At 45.0% G+C, this 18,011-nt stretch overlaps 2 protein-coding genes across 6 annotated transcripts; both read right to left on the reverse strand.

Moving 5' to 3' along the window:
- Window positions 1–487: 487 nt before the first annotated feature.
- Window positions 488–5,562, reverse strand: LOC125531346 (AMSH-like ubiquitin thioesterase 2). Of its 4 annotated transcripts, XM_048695764.1 has the most exons (10): window positions 5,334–5,562; window positions 5,056–5,096; window positions 4,284–4,330; window positions 3,885–4,185; window positions 3,684–3,773; window positions 3,523–3,585; window positions 3,305–3,379; window positions 2,702–2,764; window positions 1,121–1,173; window positions 488–955 (listed from the first exon to the last, which is right to left on the reverse strand). In XM_048695764.1, exons 3-10 carry the CDS (start codon window positions 4,295–4,297, stop codon window positions 772–774), a joined length of 843 nt encoding a protein of 280 aa, XP_048551721.1. In that variant the 5' UTR covers window positions 4,298–4,330; window positions 5,056–5,096; window positions 5,334–5,562; the 3' UTR covers window positions 488–771. The 4 variants fall into 4 exon arrangements, with proteins under 4 accessions (XP_048551721.1, XP_048551719.1, XP_048551717.1 ...); XM_048695762.1 differs by lacking the exon at window positions 5,056–5,096 and having other exon boundaries at window positions 5,169–5,561; XM_048695760.1 differs by lacking the exon at window positions 5,056–5,096 and having other exon boundaries at window positions 5,334–5,555.
- Window positions 5,563–6,234: 672 nt separating this feature from the next.
- On the reverse strand, window positions 6,235–11,403 carry LOC125531347 (putative exosome complex component rrp40). Of its 2 annotated transcripts, XR_007293163.1 has the most exons (11): window positions 11,203–11,403; window positions 11,024–11,098; window positions 10,818–10,904; window positions 10,177–10,233; window positions 9,651–9,743; window positions 7,884–7,956; window positions 7,618–7,693; window positions 7,441–7,531; window positions 7,212–7,333; window positions 6,936–6,994; window positions 6,235–6,605 (listed from the first exon to the last, which is right to left on the reverse strand). XR_007293163.1 is itself a non-coding variant. In XM_048695765.1 (10 exons), exons 1-9 carry the CDS (start codon window positions 11,248–11,250, stop codon window positions 7,214–7,216), a joined length of 720 nt encoding a protein of 239 aa, XP_048551722.1. In that variant the 5' UTR covers window positions 11,251–11,403; the 3' UTR covers window positions 6,235–6,605; window positions 7,212–7,213. The 2 variants fall into 2 exon arrangements, 1 of the variants encoding a protein (XP_048551722.1); XM_048695765.1 differs by lacking the exon at window positions 6,936–6,994.
- Between the last annotated feature and the right edge of the window lie 6,608 nt (window positions 11,404–18,011).

The raw sequence follows: 18,011 nt of genomic DNA on the forward strand, positions 1-18,011 counted from the left end.
GACAAGGAAAACAACATAATGTGTTATGTTTTCTTATATCCGAATATAAGTTATATTGTCATGGATCTCCAATATGTTTAAGCTTACTTCTCATCTTATGCTAGCCAAATCTTTTACACCAAGTAGAGATACTACTTATGCATCCAACAACCATTAATCCAGTTTTGTCGTAAGAGTGCTCACAAAATATTATATGCTAAATTATTGTGTTCTTTGATAAAGAAAATGCTTAGCGAATAAAAATCTCCATTATTTTTACAAAATCACACTAACATGAGGAGCAGGTACATCACATGCTAACCTACTTAAATATTCATGATATTGTTAAATATTCATGATATTGTTGCAACGCACTGGCAATTATCTACTTTCTTCTGCGTTCCTAAATATAAGTCTTCCTAAAGACTTTAATATAAACTACACACGGATGAATATTGACGTATTTTAAAATGTAGATTCACTCATTTTGCTCCATATGTAGACTATATTGGAATCTTAAGAAAAAGACTTGTATTTCCGAATGGAGGGGGTAGTACATAAAATACATTAGACGAGCGTGTCTGTTTTTTCAGGCACACCACATTACAACAGACCAGTTAAGAGTTACTCCGGGACGGAGGGAATAGTTGACATCATAGGTTGGTAACACCATTTTTTAACACGCCCATCAAGCTGACTAACAGTCACCGGTAAGATCTATCATCATCTATGGCATATGCGTCACATCACATACTTACATATTACAGTATGCCAGAGGGTATGCCGGATTGGTCACGCACCAGAACGCAGATCGACAATCTCAAACCGCAAATTAGGTTTGAAATGCACGTTGGTGCAGGTTTCATATATTGGACCGCCATCCGTCGTCTCTCGGTGAGTATGGAACCCACTCTCACTGCACTCCCTGAGCACATCCATGCCTCCTGGATCTGTCAACCTGAATATACCATAGCTCCTGGAAGGTTTGCAAACAGCAGAAAGACTTTCAGACTTTATTCTACGATATTGTTAGCCAGGTGATGCCTAGCCAGGTGGCATCACCGCGGGCAATTAGGTATAACAATAAAATGAATGACTCGCCACTGCATGTTAACTTAATTTTAAGCAAGAAAACACATGCCTAGTAGGATCGGTGGGAGCAGCAACAATGGCAACAGCTTCTGGTAGCATGACCTGCATAAAGTTGATAGTTCTATGTAAAAAAAGTGATAACTGCATGAAAGTGTTGGATTATGGATGGGCTTAGGCCCATATAAGACAATAATCCCTGGTTAATCTCTAAGGCCCATGCATGTGTACGGCAAGTGGTGGAAAGTGTGGGAAGTTTAGTACCATACTGCTACAGTAAGAAGAGTAAGACCTCTTTATAAGGGCTGCTCCATCACATGCTATTGGGAGCTTGGAAATAGGAGTTGTACACGCCCGCTCCTCCTCCGCCGCCCGCCTCGCCACGACGCGCGCGCCGCGGGTTGCGAGAATGTTTCGGTTCTATGTATTGTATGTGCTCACATGCTTAGGTATCGGTATGAGATGCATACCGTTTTTGCCATGCTTACTGTTTACTCGTGGATTAGTGTGAGCTCCCCACAGATTGTTACACAAAGCCAGCTATTCTGAGATAAGACTACCGCTGTGTTTGGATGTATGTATTTGACCCTGGAATCGTGAATTGGTGTTGTCTAGACTCCAATACGGCTGTTTGGATGGATGATCACCGCATTGACTCTTGGAAACTTGCCTCAATTCTGATCTCTACTCTCACAATTGCATGCTCTCTCCCTTGTTACCAAGCTAGAGACGGTCCATAATCCTCTCAATTGTCTCGCTCCCGCAAAAGGTGCCGGTTCACTTGCCCCCAACAGAAACGAAGAAAGGGGCAGCACAGAAGAGGGCGGTGACCTCCCACCTCACAACCCCCAGCCGTCTCCCACCGCGCATCCAAATGTGTTGGTTAATTTGGTATTGCATCTCAATGTGTTGGTTAATTTGGTATTGCATCCCAATTCAATTCAGTGGGCTCAATACAGACATCCAAACGAAGCGTACATGTTTTTATCAATGTTGGCTCGCTAGTGCAAACCAGGGAGAACACAACAATCACACTAACTCAGTTAGGTCATGCTTCTGTAAATTTGCATTAACTTGGCTGGTCTACCCTGCTATAAAGTTAGGTGACAACGTTCAACTAAAGCACTGATGCAGCTTAAGCCCGATATGCCTTAGGCCGTGTACCATACAATATGTGATTTTTCCCATCTGAAGATAAAGTATCGGCTCAAAGGCCTAACAAGTGACAGCAAGTCAACCCCTACTCAATAAAGGATAGACCATGTTTGCAGATGACATGGTGCCTTTTGGAGTTAATATTGGTGAACTTGTGATTGTTTCTATTCAGCATTTTGAGAGCGAACTTATTATTTTATACATTTTATGCCTAGCAGCATACAAGCCCCTTAAGTGGTTTGATCATCAGATATGGCACTGTCGTACCAATACCAATAACTCAAAAGTTTCAAATGTGCGTTGTTGCATACAGATTAAAATCATATTTGTTAGCTACTCTAGTGGTTGAAGGATTCGGCAAATATAATTTCTAGCTGAATTTTTTCATGGAGGATGTCCATGGTATATGAGACTAGGATTTTCATAAAAAGAAGCAATATCCTTAATTCATAAACATCAACAAAACTTATTTAGATACCTGATAAGAGAATTGAGTGTGCAAATCGATCGACGATAGAAAGCATGTTTGTGAAGGGTGAGTCTGGAAAAGACAAAGCAAAATGTCAATTGTTGACTTAACTGTTAAATTACAGAAGTTACTGCATCTAAGCACGCTAAGAAAGCATATGCTCAAGTAACAAGTTTTGGTTAAAAAAGATGGATTCCATGCTGCTAAGTTCAGTGTGTTTTCTATAAGAAAAATATTGGTATTAATTGTGCTTTATGTTAATCTTCTTTCACAATCTTCTTTCAAATGTATTAGAATTGACAAACACAATAGTTTTAAATTGGCTGCAGCAATGGCCACAATTGCAGTATATTATTAAGTGGTGGAGGCTGTATTCATGCTTTTATTAACAGTAACAGTGGATATTCAATGGTAACCATTATGAATATATATCTTAAAATATTTATGTTCTTACCTCCCGTGATATATTTTTTTAAATAATGCTAGTTTCAAATCAGAAGACAGGAAAGTCAGATTACACACCCTAACTTGGCACTAAACACTGGATACACTGATATTATAAACCAACAGAAAACTGAATTCGATGAAGTATGGGAATGTTCAGATATCTACATGTATCCACCCTGCAGGGTAAAGTGACTGCTCTGATAATACGGCGTGTATCTCCTCCTCGTTAGAAGCTTGACACTGCATTTGGAAACAGGCAGATTCAGATAGATAAATGGAAGCAAGACACATTAAAGTAAGATGACAAATGATATGTTGAAAGGTAAAATGACAAGTTAAACAACATAATGCCTTTTTTTTTAACCATGCAGTTACTGACATACTGAGTGAGCAGTTCCTTCTTGCTTTGGAATGATCAATGTTGTCACATAATAAGTTCCATCCCTCTGCAAATAAATGTAAAATAAATTAAGACGCAAATGTGAATATAGCAAGACTATCAGTGGTCACATTGGTATCTAATTCTTCTCCCAACTGCACTTACAAATGAAGCACCAAGAATTCCACAGGTCTCTAGATTATTGCTTGTATTCTCCTTTGCAAGTTCCATGAATTCGTCTGTCAATCTCACTGACTGCAAGACACACATACATCAGCAATTTTATCTAAAACTTGAGTGTCTTCACATGCTCCAAGGAAGAGCACACACTCAGAGAAGGGGATTAGAAATGAAAACAGAACGTACTATTTGCATGTCATGCAAATTGCTAGATGCAGAAGACTGCCCAAATGAAGGTGTTGATTGATCATCCACGTATTCAGTATCATGACTAAAAGGAACATCGCCAAAGCTAGAAAGGTCTTCTATCCAAGAAACTATAGGAGACGGAAAGTGGTGCTTCACAGGGTAGGCGCCGATATCGCGATCCATTGTTGTTGGTAGATTAGCTTGGTAGTGGGTGATCTTTTTAGCATCTGCAGTATGTAGATACATCGTTTCACCACGTGTTGAACGCGTCCTGCATTTTCTGGTAGTGTTTTCAGATCTGCATGAGCATCACATGTCAAAATGTTATGAACTCATAATTGTAGCAGAACTACAGTCGAGATAAAGAAAAATAAGAGACTAGCTGGTATGGTATACCTCCTGCAACTCATGGCTGGGGGCGCTCAGTGGGGCCTAATTCCAACCTAGAAATCAAGAATTGTCAAACAATTAGGAACAGAGAAAAGAGTGGCAGCATTTTACTCATTTATTTTAAAATGTAGCAGCTTCAGGAGATCTCAACAGCAGCAGCACGTGGCGTTAAGCATCAGGTAGTCAAACTAAACAGATTTGCTTTTTTCAATCCTAATAAAGAATGATCAACATCATCTAAAACACATAAAGTAGTGCTGCCATAGACCATGAACCCAGTCACATGCACCACTGATCAAAGCCTCAAACTCACGATCAATGGGGTAACAGTAGTGGCCGTGGCCACATATTGCTTTAGAAGAACAAAAATGTAACCATCTACTCCCTCCGTCCCGAATTATTTGTCGCAGAAATGGATGTATCTATAACTAAAAATATGTCTAGGTACATCCATTTTACATGACAAGTAATTCCGGGCGGAGGGAGTACATAATAATTAGTCTGATTAAGGATCAGCTCAGCTCGACATACTCCCTCCATTGACAAATACTCCCGCCATCCCGAATTACTTGTCGCAGAAATGGATAGAAATGGACTTAACTAAAAATATGTCTACATACATCCATTTATGTGACAAGTAATTTCAGGCGGAGGAAGTATAAGATATTCTAACTATTTTCTGAACCGAATGTATATAGACACGTTTTAGTGTGTATGTTCACTCATTTCAGTCAGTATGCAGTTCATATTGAAATATCAAAAGACCAAAACATCTTACACTATTTGTGAACAACGGAGGGAGTACCAGCAACCACCGAACTACCAAACATGTACGAAGACAAGCCACCACGTTGTTAGCAAAAAGAAAATTAAAAAAGGACAAGCTACCACCTCGCCGAAGGAGACTATCCTTATCTTCCCCCGGCCGGGGCCGGGAAATCTACTAATCTCTCTGTCCAAGAATTTCGTGGGCCGCCTGCCACCCAGCTAGGGCAAAGCAGCGGCGAACGCACGGAGAAGGGATGGGAGGTCGGGGAAGAGGGAAAGGGCGCTCACCGGGTGTAGTCTGGACTGGAGGAGTTTTGCTGGAGCCGAGAGGGGAAGCCGAGGGGGGAGAGGGGAGGGGAAAGGCGAGCAAACGATGGGCGCGTGATGCTGATGCTCTTGTGTTGTCCGACGCGACGCGAATCGAAAGCCGCAGCCGGTTTCAGAACGAGATTGCGTACACACACACATCGCCGTCAGAGGGGCCGTGCATGCCATACACATCATCGCCCGTCGCACGGAAAAGAAAAACGAGACATGATTTTGAGATAAGGACGACAAGTCCGAGGCCCGGAAGGTGCCGACGGGAAGCAAAAATGCATCAAAGGGAGAGCGCCGTGGCTGGCGGCGCCGCGGTGCGTTGGGACTCCGTGTCCCGTGTCTGCGTGTCGGCTCGTGTCGACGCGTGCGGCGTTGCCGCCCTGCCTGGGCCTGACGCAGCGTGGGACGGAGAGGGCGGACAGTTTGCTGGCGTGCGACGGTGCCGACCTGCCTGTGCCTGACGCAGCGTGGGACGGAGAGGGTGGACAGTTTGCTGGCGTGCGACGGTGCCGACCTGCGTGTGCCGGGCGCAGCGCGGGACGGAGAGGGTGGACAGTTTGTTGGGGAATCGGGAGGCGTCACGTTTGCGCGCTTGTGATCCGCAGGAAAGTTTCAGCTGACACCGCCGTTGATCTCAGATCCAACGCATCTAAAAGGCTGCTGTACCTGCACGCAATTCATAAACTTCTGAGGGGCTTCTTTGCAAAATGTTCTAGAGCCACACCTGGGAGACGTTGGATTGCATCTCAGGCGCGGGAGCGTGTGTCGGTACAAACCAGTTCTGCTACCTTTTAGTGTCAGGAAACGTGAAATCATGCACCATATCATTGAGCAGGACTTCACCTGATCTTGCTTACAGAGCTCAGTGTGATAGTTTCACACGCTATAAATTTATAAAATATAGGAGTCATATCCATCAATCATCTTTCAGTAGAGCAGCACACGCAGCCTTGTGCAAATCTCTTACGGTAGCATATTACATAACTAAGAAACCATGTATCCGCAAGTACAACATCCACACGGTCATTTAGAATGTTTACCAATCAACCGGTTGCTTTAACCCCTACATCATCAAAAAGCACCAACCACTTTAACGCGTCTATTTTACATGCCATCCCATCTACTATTCCTTGCTAAGGTGCATGCTAGTGACTAGCCATCTTTCCGGTTACAGAATCATCTGCGGCGTTTGACAAACAATAATTCAGAATCCTTTTACAGTGCCTGATTATATCCTGCTCCCTGCAAGGGAAGATGCAGTCAAATTTTCCAACACTTCTCAATCGACAACAGCAGACATGAAACATGCAGTGCAATCTCCTCCTTAACCCAGTGGAATAGATTATGATATCGCTCCATGATGAAGCAATAGTTATGTCTCGGTGTCCATTGATCCAGTGAAGAAAAAAAAAGGAAGAATTAACATTTGCGATCAAGAAGTCTACATTTAAGTGTCCAAATGGTTCGCATGCTGCTGACCATATGTAGAAGCTATGTATTCGTCACTCAAAAGTCTATTTAATAATTGTATAAATTCTGAAACATGTAAAATGATGTTGTCCTGTTGTTCACCTTATGCAGGATGAATGATATAGGTGCACTGTTGACAAATGCATAAAGCTCAGTGAGAACTGCAGCAATCAAAAATTCAGCACAGTGCAATGCATTTTCCAAGGAGAAAGAACTGGTTATATATTACTCACTCTGTATCAAAATATAAGGCGTTTTAACACTGACTGTCAAAAAATGTCTTATATTTTGATACAGAGGGAGTATTTACAAGTACAGACTAATGAGAATGGGGTGCCACCCCACGTTATAAGTTTGAATAACTATGTGCTGACTTACCATCATGACAGTTTAGCCAGGAGTTTTTCCACCATGCTTTTTTGTTGTAAGCGACTATAAGATTCTGATTCTTTTATTGCGCTTGATACAACAATGACATTACTTGGCGAAGGAGCATTCACCTACAGGACATAAATAGGGTATATAAGCAATTAACAAGCACAACATGCATTAATAATTTACAAGTCTTCAAAAGAGAAAGAAAAACACGATTATATTAGAAGCATACCCATACTCGACCATTCAGTCCAACAGCTATCTCAAATGATAGTTTTTTCCCAAGGGCCTCTAGAAGTGGACATGTTGGGGAACTTAAAAGCCTACAAGTAATCAACATAATAAATATATGAAGGAGAATAGTAATACTAGCACATTACTGAAAGATTATGGCATGCATTCATCTCACATTCTTGCCAGGCCAGTTGATGTTTCAAACGTATAACCACTTTTCAGTTGACCAAATTCAGCAGCTTTTCCACTTGCTGTAAAAGATAGTCCATATCATTATATTTTGGATAGCAGTACAAGGAAACAAATATGCAACAGTTTGGCCCAAAACACTGTACTCCAAGATCTTACAGCCATATGAGCCAAGATTCCCAACATGATGTATTTTTTAACTTCTAATTTTGAAACTCATAGAAATACTGAATTATGAAATTAGCAAGTTACCATCCATGCATGAAAGCTCTGGATTCATAATGCTATTTGCTTTCACCATTCTGGCATATATTAATGTACCAATCTGCATGAGAAAACACACAGTAAGTATTTATAATAAGCATGCATCAAGCTCAAGGAAGGAAACTGAATATTAGGCACAGAAACTGCAACCTTTCGGAATCATTACAAGCTGAGATCATATTTTTAAGGCATATACTCCCAACTTAAGTATAACACCCGCGTCCAGTATTTGACAAATTGTTACAACACAAACATCATTGAGTGCATGTAATGAATCTGAAACTACATAACGGGGCGGCTATTTCAATGTAACGACTGAGGACGGATCGGAATCAACAAACAAGTGAAATTGACCAAAAAATGACAAAAATGCATCACAAACAAAAACAGCTCAACACTTTTCGAAATTTAATTATCAAACCCTATATTTTGCATAAAAACAATCATTTAAAAACGTATGCGCTCCATACAAGATAAACAAAAAACTAAAAATTGCACCATGTAAGATTTCAGTATCTACTAAGATACATAATAATTTGATCCAATCAATGAATTCATGTTAATTTTATAAGAAAAAACATATGATATGCCAAATAGCTACTCAAAGAAAAATAATTTGACTGCAGCGCCTTCCCTGCCATCATTTTTAGACTCCTAAAAAATCACATACGTGCCATGCCATGCGACCACCACGAGATCTGCATGGAGCCTCGCCACATGACCACAACGGAACCTGCGTCGGATGTGCGGTCCACATCTGTGGCTCCCAGGTGGTGAACAGTCTGCAGGGAGCCCCACGCATGCTGCCGTCTGTCATCAGTTGTCACCAAGTTCGGAGGCGTGCAGTATGATGGGCCTGTTCCACGGCCAGGTGGGCGGCTACTGGTACCACAGCACTTTGGACCTTGGCAGCATACTTCAACGAGAAGGAAGGTGTACTCGGAACCAGAGGACAATGCACGGAAAGACGATTTCATAAGCATGTCCATGCATATGTTCGCTTTGTTTTATCTCAGTCAACACTAAAGGAAAAAAATAGACTACGAAAATGAGCCCAAGTAATACTAAAGAAAAAGAACTAGGATTTTGGATATTGCATTTCAATAGGGTAGATACAAAACTAATAGCGACTAGAAGTTAAAATGTTGCATTTCCATGTTGTATGCACTTCATTGGGTTTTCGCTGTTTAGACCCCGGGCCCGGATGATATACTATAAATGCTTCAATGCACTTGAACCCGCAGCCATGACCGTCATCCCCATACGAATCAAGAAGGTTACGGTGATGGCGGCGATGCTCAGTCCATATTGAGGCTGAGGTGGCGCGAATGGCCAACTGGCAAAGGCCATGGCGAGCTAGAGCATCAACAATTGCATGGACCGCATAAAAGCTGCCTTAGCGACGGATTCAAACGCCGGCGACTGTGCGAGCGTCGAAGGCGAAGGAAGATGGGGAGCACGAGCACGTCAGTGGAACTTACAAAACTGATGGTTTTCTGCTGTTACGACCCGTTTTCGTTGCCATGGTGCAGCATTTTCTTCCACAATTTTGCTACCATGCCAACATTTTTCTATCATGGCATCCCGTTTCATTAGTGTATCCCCGTTGCAATGCACGGGCATTTTCCTAGTAACTAATAAAAATGGTTCCTTCTTTGATGGCCAATAAAGGCAGAACAGCACTGTGCGCTTCACACAAAATAACCTATAATTGGAAGGAAAGGTTCTACAACCATTAATGACTCAATATCATACCTCAAACTTTGGTATGTTCCTCCTTGTACCACCTTCAAATGAAAGAACTGGTAAAAAGGCCAAATTAGGCCCCTTTATGTCCACCAAGAAGTTCTGGAATAACCAAATCCAACTCAGCAGAAGGGAAAGAATCCATAAGAACACATCATACGCATGCAGAATAAATTAATTAAAGTAACATTTAAAATTATGCTTCTGGTCATCGCCCTATGGTAAAATTCGCGAATGCTCATTTTGACTTTAGATACACTCCCTCCGTTCCTAAATAGAAGTCTTTTTAGAGATTCCAATATAGACTACATACGGAGCAAAATGAGTGAATCTACACTCTAAAATATGTCTATATACATCCGCATGTAGTTCATATTGAAATCTCTAGAAAGACTCATATTTAGAAACGGAGGGAGTATATTTCAATTGTAATAACAGGGAGGATGTCATCAGATCTATAATAAGATGGTTATAAAAGCGATCATAAGACTAGAAATCGAGCTGGAAGTACTTCTAAAGGCAAATGTATACTTACATCTGGTTTGGTGTCAACTACAATACCAAGAACCGTATCTTCTACAGAAGGTACATACTGCCAAAAAAACAAGCATTGTATGAATAGGCAGTCATTGAATACTGAAAAAGCATACTATGCACAATCTCATATACTCCCTTACAGAGGGAGACAAGGTAATGTTTGGAGTTTATCAAACTGATTAACTGTGTTTGGAAAAGCTGAAGAGAAATCAACATGCTCAAGCAATGAAGAGTTGAAACTTGATCCAAAACAAAGGCCGGAACAATACATATACACTGCATACTTGAAAGGTAACTATGAGTCCATGACAATTCCAAATGAATGTTAGTGTGCATCAGTGCTGGAAGTTGCATAGCATTGTATTAACATGACCTGGTCCACAATAGTGGCACTTAGGCTTCCACATTAGTTTAGTGATATTGGTAGCAAGGGTCACAACATAGGAAGATCAGCATAAATTTCCTTCAGTCAAACCATGAGCATGAAGTGTGAGAAAAAATAGTTGCATGAAAAAACAGCATATGGTGGCTACAACGGTTTCTTTCAAGCAGAGATAAAATTCACAGATACAATATCCTACATAGGGACAATTTCTATAGTGTGAAAAAGCATCTATGAGCGCAAACCAGAGGACTCACCCTCTTCTGGGAGTTCTCCACCCAGTACTTGTTGGGCTTGGACAGTCGAAGCCTCCCAGCACTAGTTGCCTGGATAGTGTCACAATCCTGCGAGCCCCCCGAATGAACCGTAAGCCTCGTTACCCAAAATGAACCCCATTAAAACCCTAATCCCTAAACCTCGGACGGGGCAGCCGATTCCCACTTTACAACACGGGATGTTTTACCTGGCGCAGACCGGCGCCGAGCTTGATGGTCTGGTTGGTCATGTCGGCGAGGTCCAGGATGACGTCGCCGGGGACCTGAGCGTCGACGGCGAGGGGAGGCGAGGCGAGGGGGTTAGTCGAAATCCGCGGAGGTAGCGAGCTAGATGCTGGGATATCCAAGGGAAGGATGGAGGATTTACCACATAGCTGTCGACGAGAGCGGAGCGCTGCGGCTTCCTCGACTCCATTGCTCAGGGACGGCGGGCTGGCGGCGTGACGGCGTCGACGCTGGAGTAGGGTGGTGTTGTCTGCGCGGCGCGGCTGCGCTTCTTCGTTCCGATGCGCCTGCCTTCAGGAGTAGATGGGCCTGGGCCTCGAAAACAATGGCGCCGTGTTTGGTTTGGTGTCATTGGACCGAACTGTGAGGCCCCTTCCTTGTCAAGTGGTGGTATTAACTATGTCAAATTCACCTAAAAAAAACTATCTCAAAGGGAAAAGCTTACCTTCGGCCGACCGATCTCGCACGCGCATCCGCCGGCTCCGTGTCCGTCGGATCGCTTGTTGACCAGACAGACGAGAACGGCCTCGCTTTCCGTGTCACGCACGTTCATTTTTTGAAACAGAGCTATTGTTTCAGGATAAGCAGTCGTGCAGCTGGCCTCCGTTGACTCATGTCTCTGGGAGGGCGACGCTTCTGGATTTGGGAGGGCGGCGGCGTTCGGCGACCGGGGCATATCCAGCGCGGTGGCGACGATGATGGGTTGGCCGTTGGCCGCCGTCGACTCCAGCAGGTATGGATCGGAGACCCACCCCCGCATTTCTGGGCGACCACCGTCCTGGCACCACCAACACTAGACACAACCACATCACAACGCCTTACGTCCACGCACACTCCAAGTTTCTACAACAACAATGTTGTTGCGGAACGGCGGCAGTGAAGACTGCACGACGCGGTCGGAGATGTTGTTGCAAGGGTCTTGTTACAGAAAATTAGGCGCATCATGAGATGTCTTTTAAATTTTTGCAACAAGGGTCTTGCTGCAGAAAATTAGAGAATAAGAGTTTTTGCAACAGGGGACTTGTTGCAGAAAATTAGAGAATAAGAGTTTTTGCAACAGGGGACTTGTTGCAGAAAATTAGAGAAAACGGGTTTTCGCAACAAAGCTCTTGTTGCGGGAAATTAGATATGAGAAAGTTTCGCGACAAAGCTTTTGTTGCAAGAAATTAGAGAAGATGAGGTTTCGCAACTAGAGTAGCTCCTACACGCCGGCGGCGGGCATATTTTGTGGTGGCTTGGTGGCGGCGCCACGCGGGGCGTAGCTCAGTCGGGGTCGGGTTAAGACTGTCTTATTTCTGCAACAGAGCGTTTGTTGCGGGAAATAACGAATGGGCATGCGGGGCGCAGACACCGGATGAGACGACTATCAGTTCGGGTATCCAACGGCCATCGAGACGACGGATAAAATCTAAACATCAGTTGGCGGACACGTAGCAGCGCCCTCCCCTATCTCAAAAGGTGCTAAAAAACTATCTCAAAATAACTCAAAAGAAAAAAAAACATCTCAAATTCAAAAATAAAAGAAAAAAATGGTGGTATTAACAATCCGGCAACACTGGAGGGTCTTGCCGCAAGACAGCAAGAGAAGCACTAGCCCTTGCGGAAGATCTTTATATCCAGCGGATACACATCGCATTAAAACACTCTTCAGCTTTCAGTTCATGTAGTTTTGTCCATGAGCTTAGAAACACTAATTTTGCTCTTAGTCTAGGGTTTGATTGACATGTCTGATTTGGCCAGCCCTATGGTCATGTACTTGTCCATGTAAACATTATTTCTCAATGAATAAAGCTTTACGAATTTGCCTACAAAAATGAATGACCACACACATGGGCCAGAAGACGAAAACTAGGTACACATATACAGATAGTTCCGAGATGACCATGACAATTTACTTAGGAATTAAAAATAATGCATTTATTGAACTCATGCTTCAACCAGTTACTTCAAAAGTCTGAACTGATGAAAAAAGAAGGCCTATGGAAATGCTAACAAGGGAATTTAGCAATTTCCTCTTTTCTGGACAAGTTAGTAAGAATGATATTTCTGGGTAAAGTCTTGGTATGTAATTTGAACTGAGTACAAAACTTTTTATGAAACAATCTTCCAAACAAGCCCTAGAGGTGAAGAGAATAAGTGTCCATATGGTTTTTATAATTACAATGCTACCTCTTACCCAAGTTAAAAGAAACTGTCAACATTTAACCTCAATATGTCACTGAGACTGCTTACTTATGAACTCCTATGCTGAAATTTCACCAACCTAAGCTCACCGCTGTGTGACAGTCTAGCTAATTTTGCTCGTACCAAAGGTAGAACCATGACTTGGTTGAGTTCTGGTCCTGAGGAAACTGTCCAGCTAGCTGCTGATGATTGTAATTCTATGAGTTGAGTAATACAAGTTATTCACCCACAAAAAAACTAAGCTCACCACTGTGTGGAGAACTAGATGTACTAACATACGGGATTCACATGGAAAATGTCACCACATACAGGAATACAACAAAGCCTTTAGTCCCAAACAAGTTGGGGTAGGCTAGAGGTGAAACCCATAAGATCTCGCAACCAACTTATGGCTCTGGCACATGGATAGCAAGCTTCCACGCACCCCTGTCCATAGCTAGCTCTTTGGCGATACTCCAATCTTTCAGGTCTCTCTTAACGGACTCCTCCCATGTCAAATTCGGTCTACCCCGCCCTCTCTTGACATTCTCCACATGCTTTAGCCGTCCGCTATGCACTAGAGCTTATGAAGGCCTGCGTTGAATATGCCCAAACCATCTCAGACGATGTTGGACAAGCTTATCTTCAATTGGTGCTACCCCAACTCTATCTCGTATATCATCATTCCGGACTCGATCCTTCCTCATGTGGCCACACATTCATCTTAACATATGCATATCCGCTGTCGTGGTTCTAAGTCTGACAGTAGAATGGGGGGTAGGTATGAGGAGGCAAGATCCTAGCTACGGTGAAGTTGTGCACGCAAGATTTACGAGTTCAGGCCCTTCTCAGAGGAAGTAACAACCCTACGTCTCGGTGCCCGGAGGCTTGGTCGATTGGATTATGCGTGAAGTTACAGGGGGTGCGAACCCTTGTCCCAGAGGAGGGGGTGGCTTATATAGAGTGCGCCAGGACCCCGGCCATCCCCCGTTACACAGGGTTCGATGTACATAAAGAGAGGACATTACTGGTAACGCGAGCATTAAAGTGATATAAATGACCCTTAAGTCTACGGAGTGAATGTCCGACCATTGCGATCCAAAGTGACCCTGGATCTTCTATACTCTGAGTGGTTCCTGATGTGGTCGAATGATTATATATTGGTTGAATGGAATTGGGTTATCCGAGTGGGTTGCATCTTGAGGTGATTCCAGTCGGTAGAATTTGCTGTCCTTTGAATGTCTTTGACTATAGGGCAGTGTTCTTGGGAAGGGTACTTAGATCAGGTCTATTGCCCTACCCTAGGTACATGTCATCGTCATTAGCCCCCGAATGGTTCTGGGTCCGAGTGGAGATGGAGTTGAAGATGGTTTCGACCCAATTTCCATGCCGCGGAAGCATTTTACTTGGTCTGGAGAACCATTTCACAACTTTGACTTCATTTTCAGTCGTCTTGAGCCATTTAGAAGTTGTCGAGTGAATTTTTCTGGTAAGCTTCGACTGCTGATGCTGCATAAAATCTTCGACATGATTGATTGTTCTGCCGTTTTCGGATCTCGCGGGATTCGAAATTTGGGGAAGCACGCAGGGTGGAGAGGGTCGTGGTAATCAGAGCGGATTAGGCAGGGGTGCCTCGATCCCCGCGCCACCTTTTTCGCCACGTACTATGCGCGTGGCTGTTGCGGGATTTGATAGGATCGCTTGGACCCACAAGTCAGCCACTCGGAGAGCCAACCCATATAAGGCGTTCGGGCCAGGGCCTTTGCACTTTGCGCCCCATTTCCCCCTTCTTCCTCCGCTTCTCCACTGCATCTGCCTCTGCCCTCGGTGCCGCCGCCCAGCCCGAGCTCGACCCGCCACAATGGGGAAGGACAAGACAGCGGCTCTGGAGTGCGCGAAGAAGGCGACGGCGAAGGCAAAGGGGAAGAAGACGAGCCGGGCAGGGTCGTCGTCGAGGACCGGTCTGTCGCCCGGCTGGATCCAGGGCGACTGGATCAGGTCGACAATCCAGAGAGAAGATATGGAGGATCTGGTGGATGGGGGATTGATTCCCCACAAATCTTGGCGGCTTCCGGAGGACGAGACCGAGCCGCGACCGCAAGAGGGTGAGTGTGTCCTTCTTGCGACCCATGTCGACTATGGCTTCTCTTTGCCTCCCCACCCCTTCTTCCAGGGTTTCCTGAACTTTTTTGGAGCCCAACTTCATAACTTTTCTCCCAACACCATAACGTACCTTGCCACATATGTGTCCATGTGTGAAAACTTTCTGGGTTGTCGACCGCACTGGGGCCTCTTCAAACACATTTTCACTTGTCGTTCTCAGTCGGTAAAAAAGGCCAATCCGAGTGATGAGAGGACACACGTGATCCAGATGTGCAGAGATCTAGGGATCCAGATGAGAAATAAAAGCACTTTCCCCGTCATGATTCTTCCCGAGTCAGTCAGGGGGTGGCAATCGACTTGGTTCTATTGCAAGGGCCAACCGACCCCGGGCCAGTCGACTAGCCTTCCCCCATTTTCCATAGAATGAATAGAGAAGCCTTCTCCTTTGAGAGTGACTCCAGCTGAAAAAGCGGAGGTGAATATGTTGGTTGAGCGAGTGGTCCAACTTGTCCGCGACAGGGTGACTGGCATGGACTTGCTAGAAGTTTTTCTCAGTCGACGCATCCAGCCACTCCAAGCCCGTGATCATCCAATGTGGATGTACTCGGGTGTTGAAGACAACACTTGGATCCACCCGGAGGATGTCGATGAGGGGACGGTGGCGCAGTGGCTGCAAGGTATTACTAGCAACAAAGACAACCCCAGGGGGTCTAGGAGGGTTCCTCCACTCGACAACACCACCGAACCTGACAAGGTCTTATTCTTTCCTTCCGAGTGTATTTTGCTCTGATATGTGTTTGTTCTTGAAACTGATTGATATCCACTCGACCCCGTGTCTTGCAGATCTACACTGAGATGTACTCGATGCCCAACGGAGAGCGGGAGGATGAGGGAGAGGCGAGTGGAGGCGACAGTGGCGGGTGGCATTCTGACGGAAGGGGAGACGAGAAGAGCGAGGACTTGAGCAGTGGTGAGGAGGTCGACTCCCCTCCTCGCACGGAAAGACGCTCCAAGCAGAGGCAGGACCCGACCAGTGTCCGTGGCAAAGCGACTCCGCCGACTGAACAGACTTCCAAGCGCATAAGGACATCTTCTCCCGCGCCGACTGAGAAAGCTCCGAAGCAACTCAAAGTCGTGCCGCCAAAACCCCGGAAGGCCTTGCCCAAGATCAAAGTGGACGTCCCTATCGCTTCTGGGTAATCACTAAGCTCGACCTATTATTTTTATCGTGACCCGTCCTTTGGTCGACTCACTTTCCTGTTTTAATCGAGTAAATTCTGAAATTTGCAGTGCTACCTCTGGGACTTCAATGTACCAAGATGATGAAGACGAGGAGATGGAGGACGCAGTCACCTCCCACGCGGGTATAACTTTTGTCATTTGGTATTTACTTCATCAACCATTTTGATGGTCGACTGAACTCATGTAACTGATTGCTTTGCAGCTCCACCGAATGTCATTAAACTTCCAGATGATGATGATGTGCCACAGAGAGTCATGGGGAGGAGGGGCAGGACTTCGAGAAAGAAGGCACCAGTTGGCAAGACGTCCCAGTCAACGCCGGTGACGGAACCAGTGGTTCAGTAGTCCGGAGACGTGAACCATGCTTCTGTTACTTTTGCTATTCCAGTGTCGACTGAACGCCCTTCCTCGCTGACTGCACAAGTCCCCGATTCATCTGTCCAGCACCACGCCTCGGATCCTAAAGCTGCCGCGATTGGACCCACGTCTCCGTTGTTCGTCACCCATCACGTCCCAGAAGACCAAGCATGCGCTGCTGCAGAAGCAATACGCCAAGTAGGCTTGATGGTGGAGCGGATGAAGACAGTGCACGTGACCAGCCAAGCCGCCTATGATGCTAGTGCAGCCCTCTGAGCTAATGTCCAGGTTAGTTGGTTTCCGACTGATCTCCTATCCTGATGCTTGTTTTGTTAGGATATGCTACCCGAAAAACTTTCATTGTGCATCCATCTGTCAGTCTGTTCTTCGCATCTATACACTCGCTGGGTGTTTCAATTTATGCTGAGTAGTCTTTCCAATTGAGTCGAGTAGGTTATGTCAATTGCAACTTTGGACTAGTGGGGGCATGCAGAGTGCACCCACTGGGTGTAGTCCCCGAGGCCGCTGTCGAATGTGTGATTCTACGGGGGTCTTGATGAAACTATCTTGTTGTTCAGTTCTTCCACTCGGTCTGGGCCGACCATGTCGAGTGGAACCTGAACCAGTGGGGGCACGCTGAGTGCACCCACTGGGTGTAGTCCCCGAGGCCGCGGTCGACTGCGGGCAGTCGATTGGGGTCTAAGAATAATTATTGCTGTTGGGGAACGTAGTAGTTTCAAAAAAAATCCTACGCACACGCAAGATCATGGTGATGCACAGCAACGAGAGGGGAGAGTGTTGTCTACGTACCCTCTTAGACCGGAAGCAGAAGCGTTATAACAACGCGGTTGATGTAGTCATACGTCTTCACGGCCCGACCGATCAAGCACCGAAACTACGACACCTCCGAGTTTTTGCACACGTTCAGCTCGATGACGATCCCCGGACTCTGATCCAGCAAAGTGTCGGGGATGAGTTCCGTCAGCACGATGGCGTGGTGATGATCTTGATGTTCTACCATCGCAGGGCTTCGCCTAAGCACCGCTACAATATTATCGAGGATTATGGTGGAAGGGGGCACCGCAC

This window comes from Triticum urartu, unplaced genomic scaffold (genome assembly GCF_003073215.2).
Source record: "Triticum urartu cultivar G1812 unplaced genomic scaffold, Tu2.1 TuUngrouped_contig_6978, whole genome shotgun sequence".
NCBI lineage: Eukaryota > Viridiplantae > Streptophyta > Magnoliopsida > Poales > Poaceae > Triticum > Triticum urartu.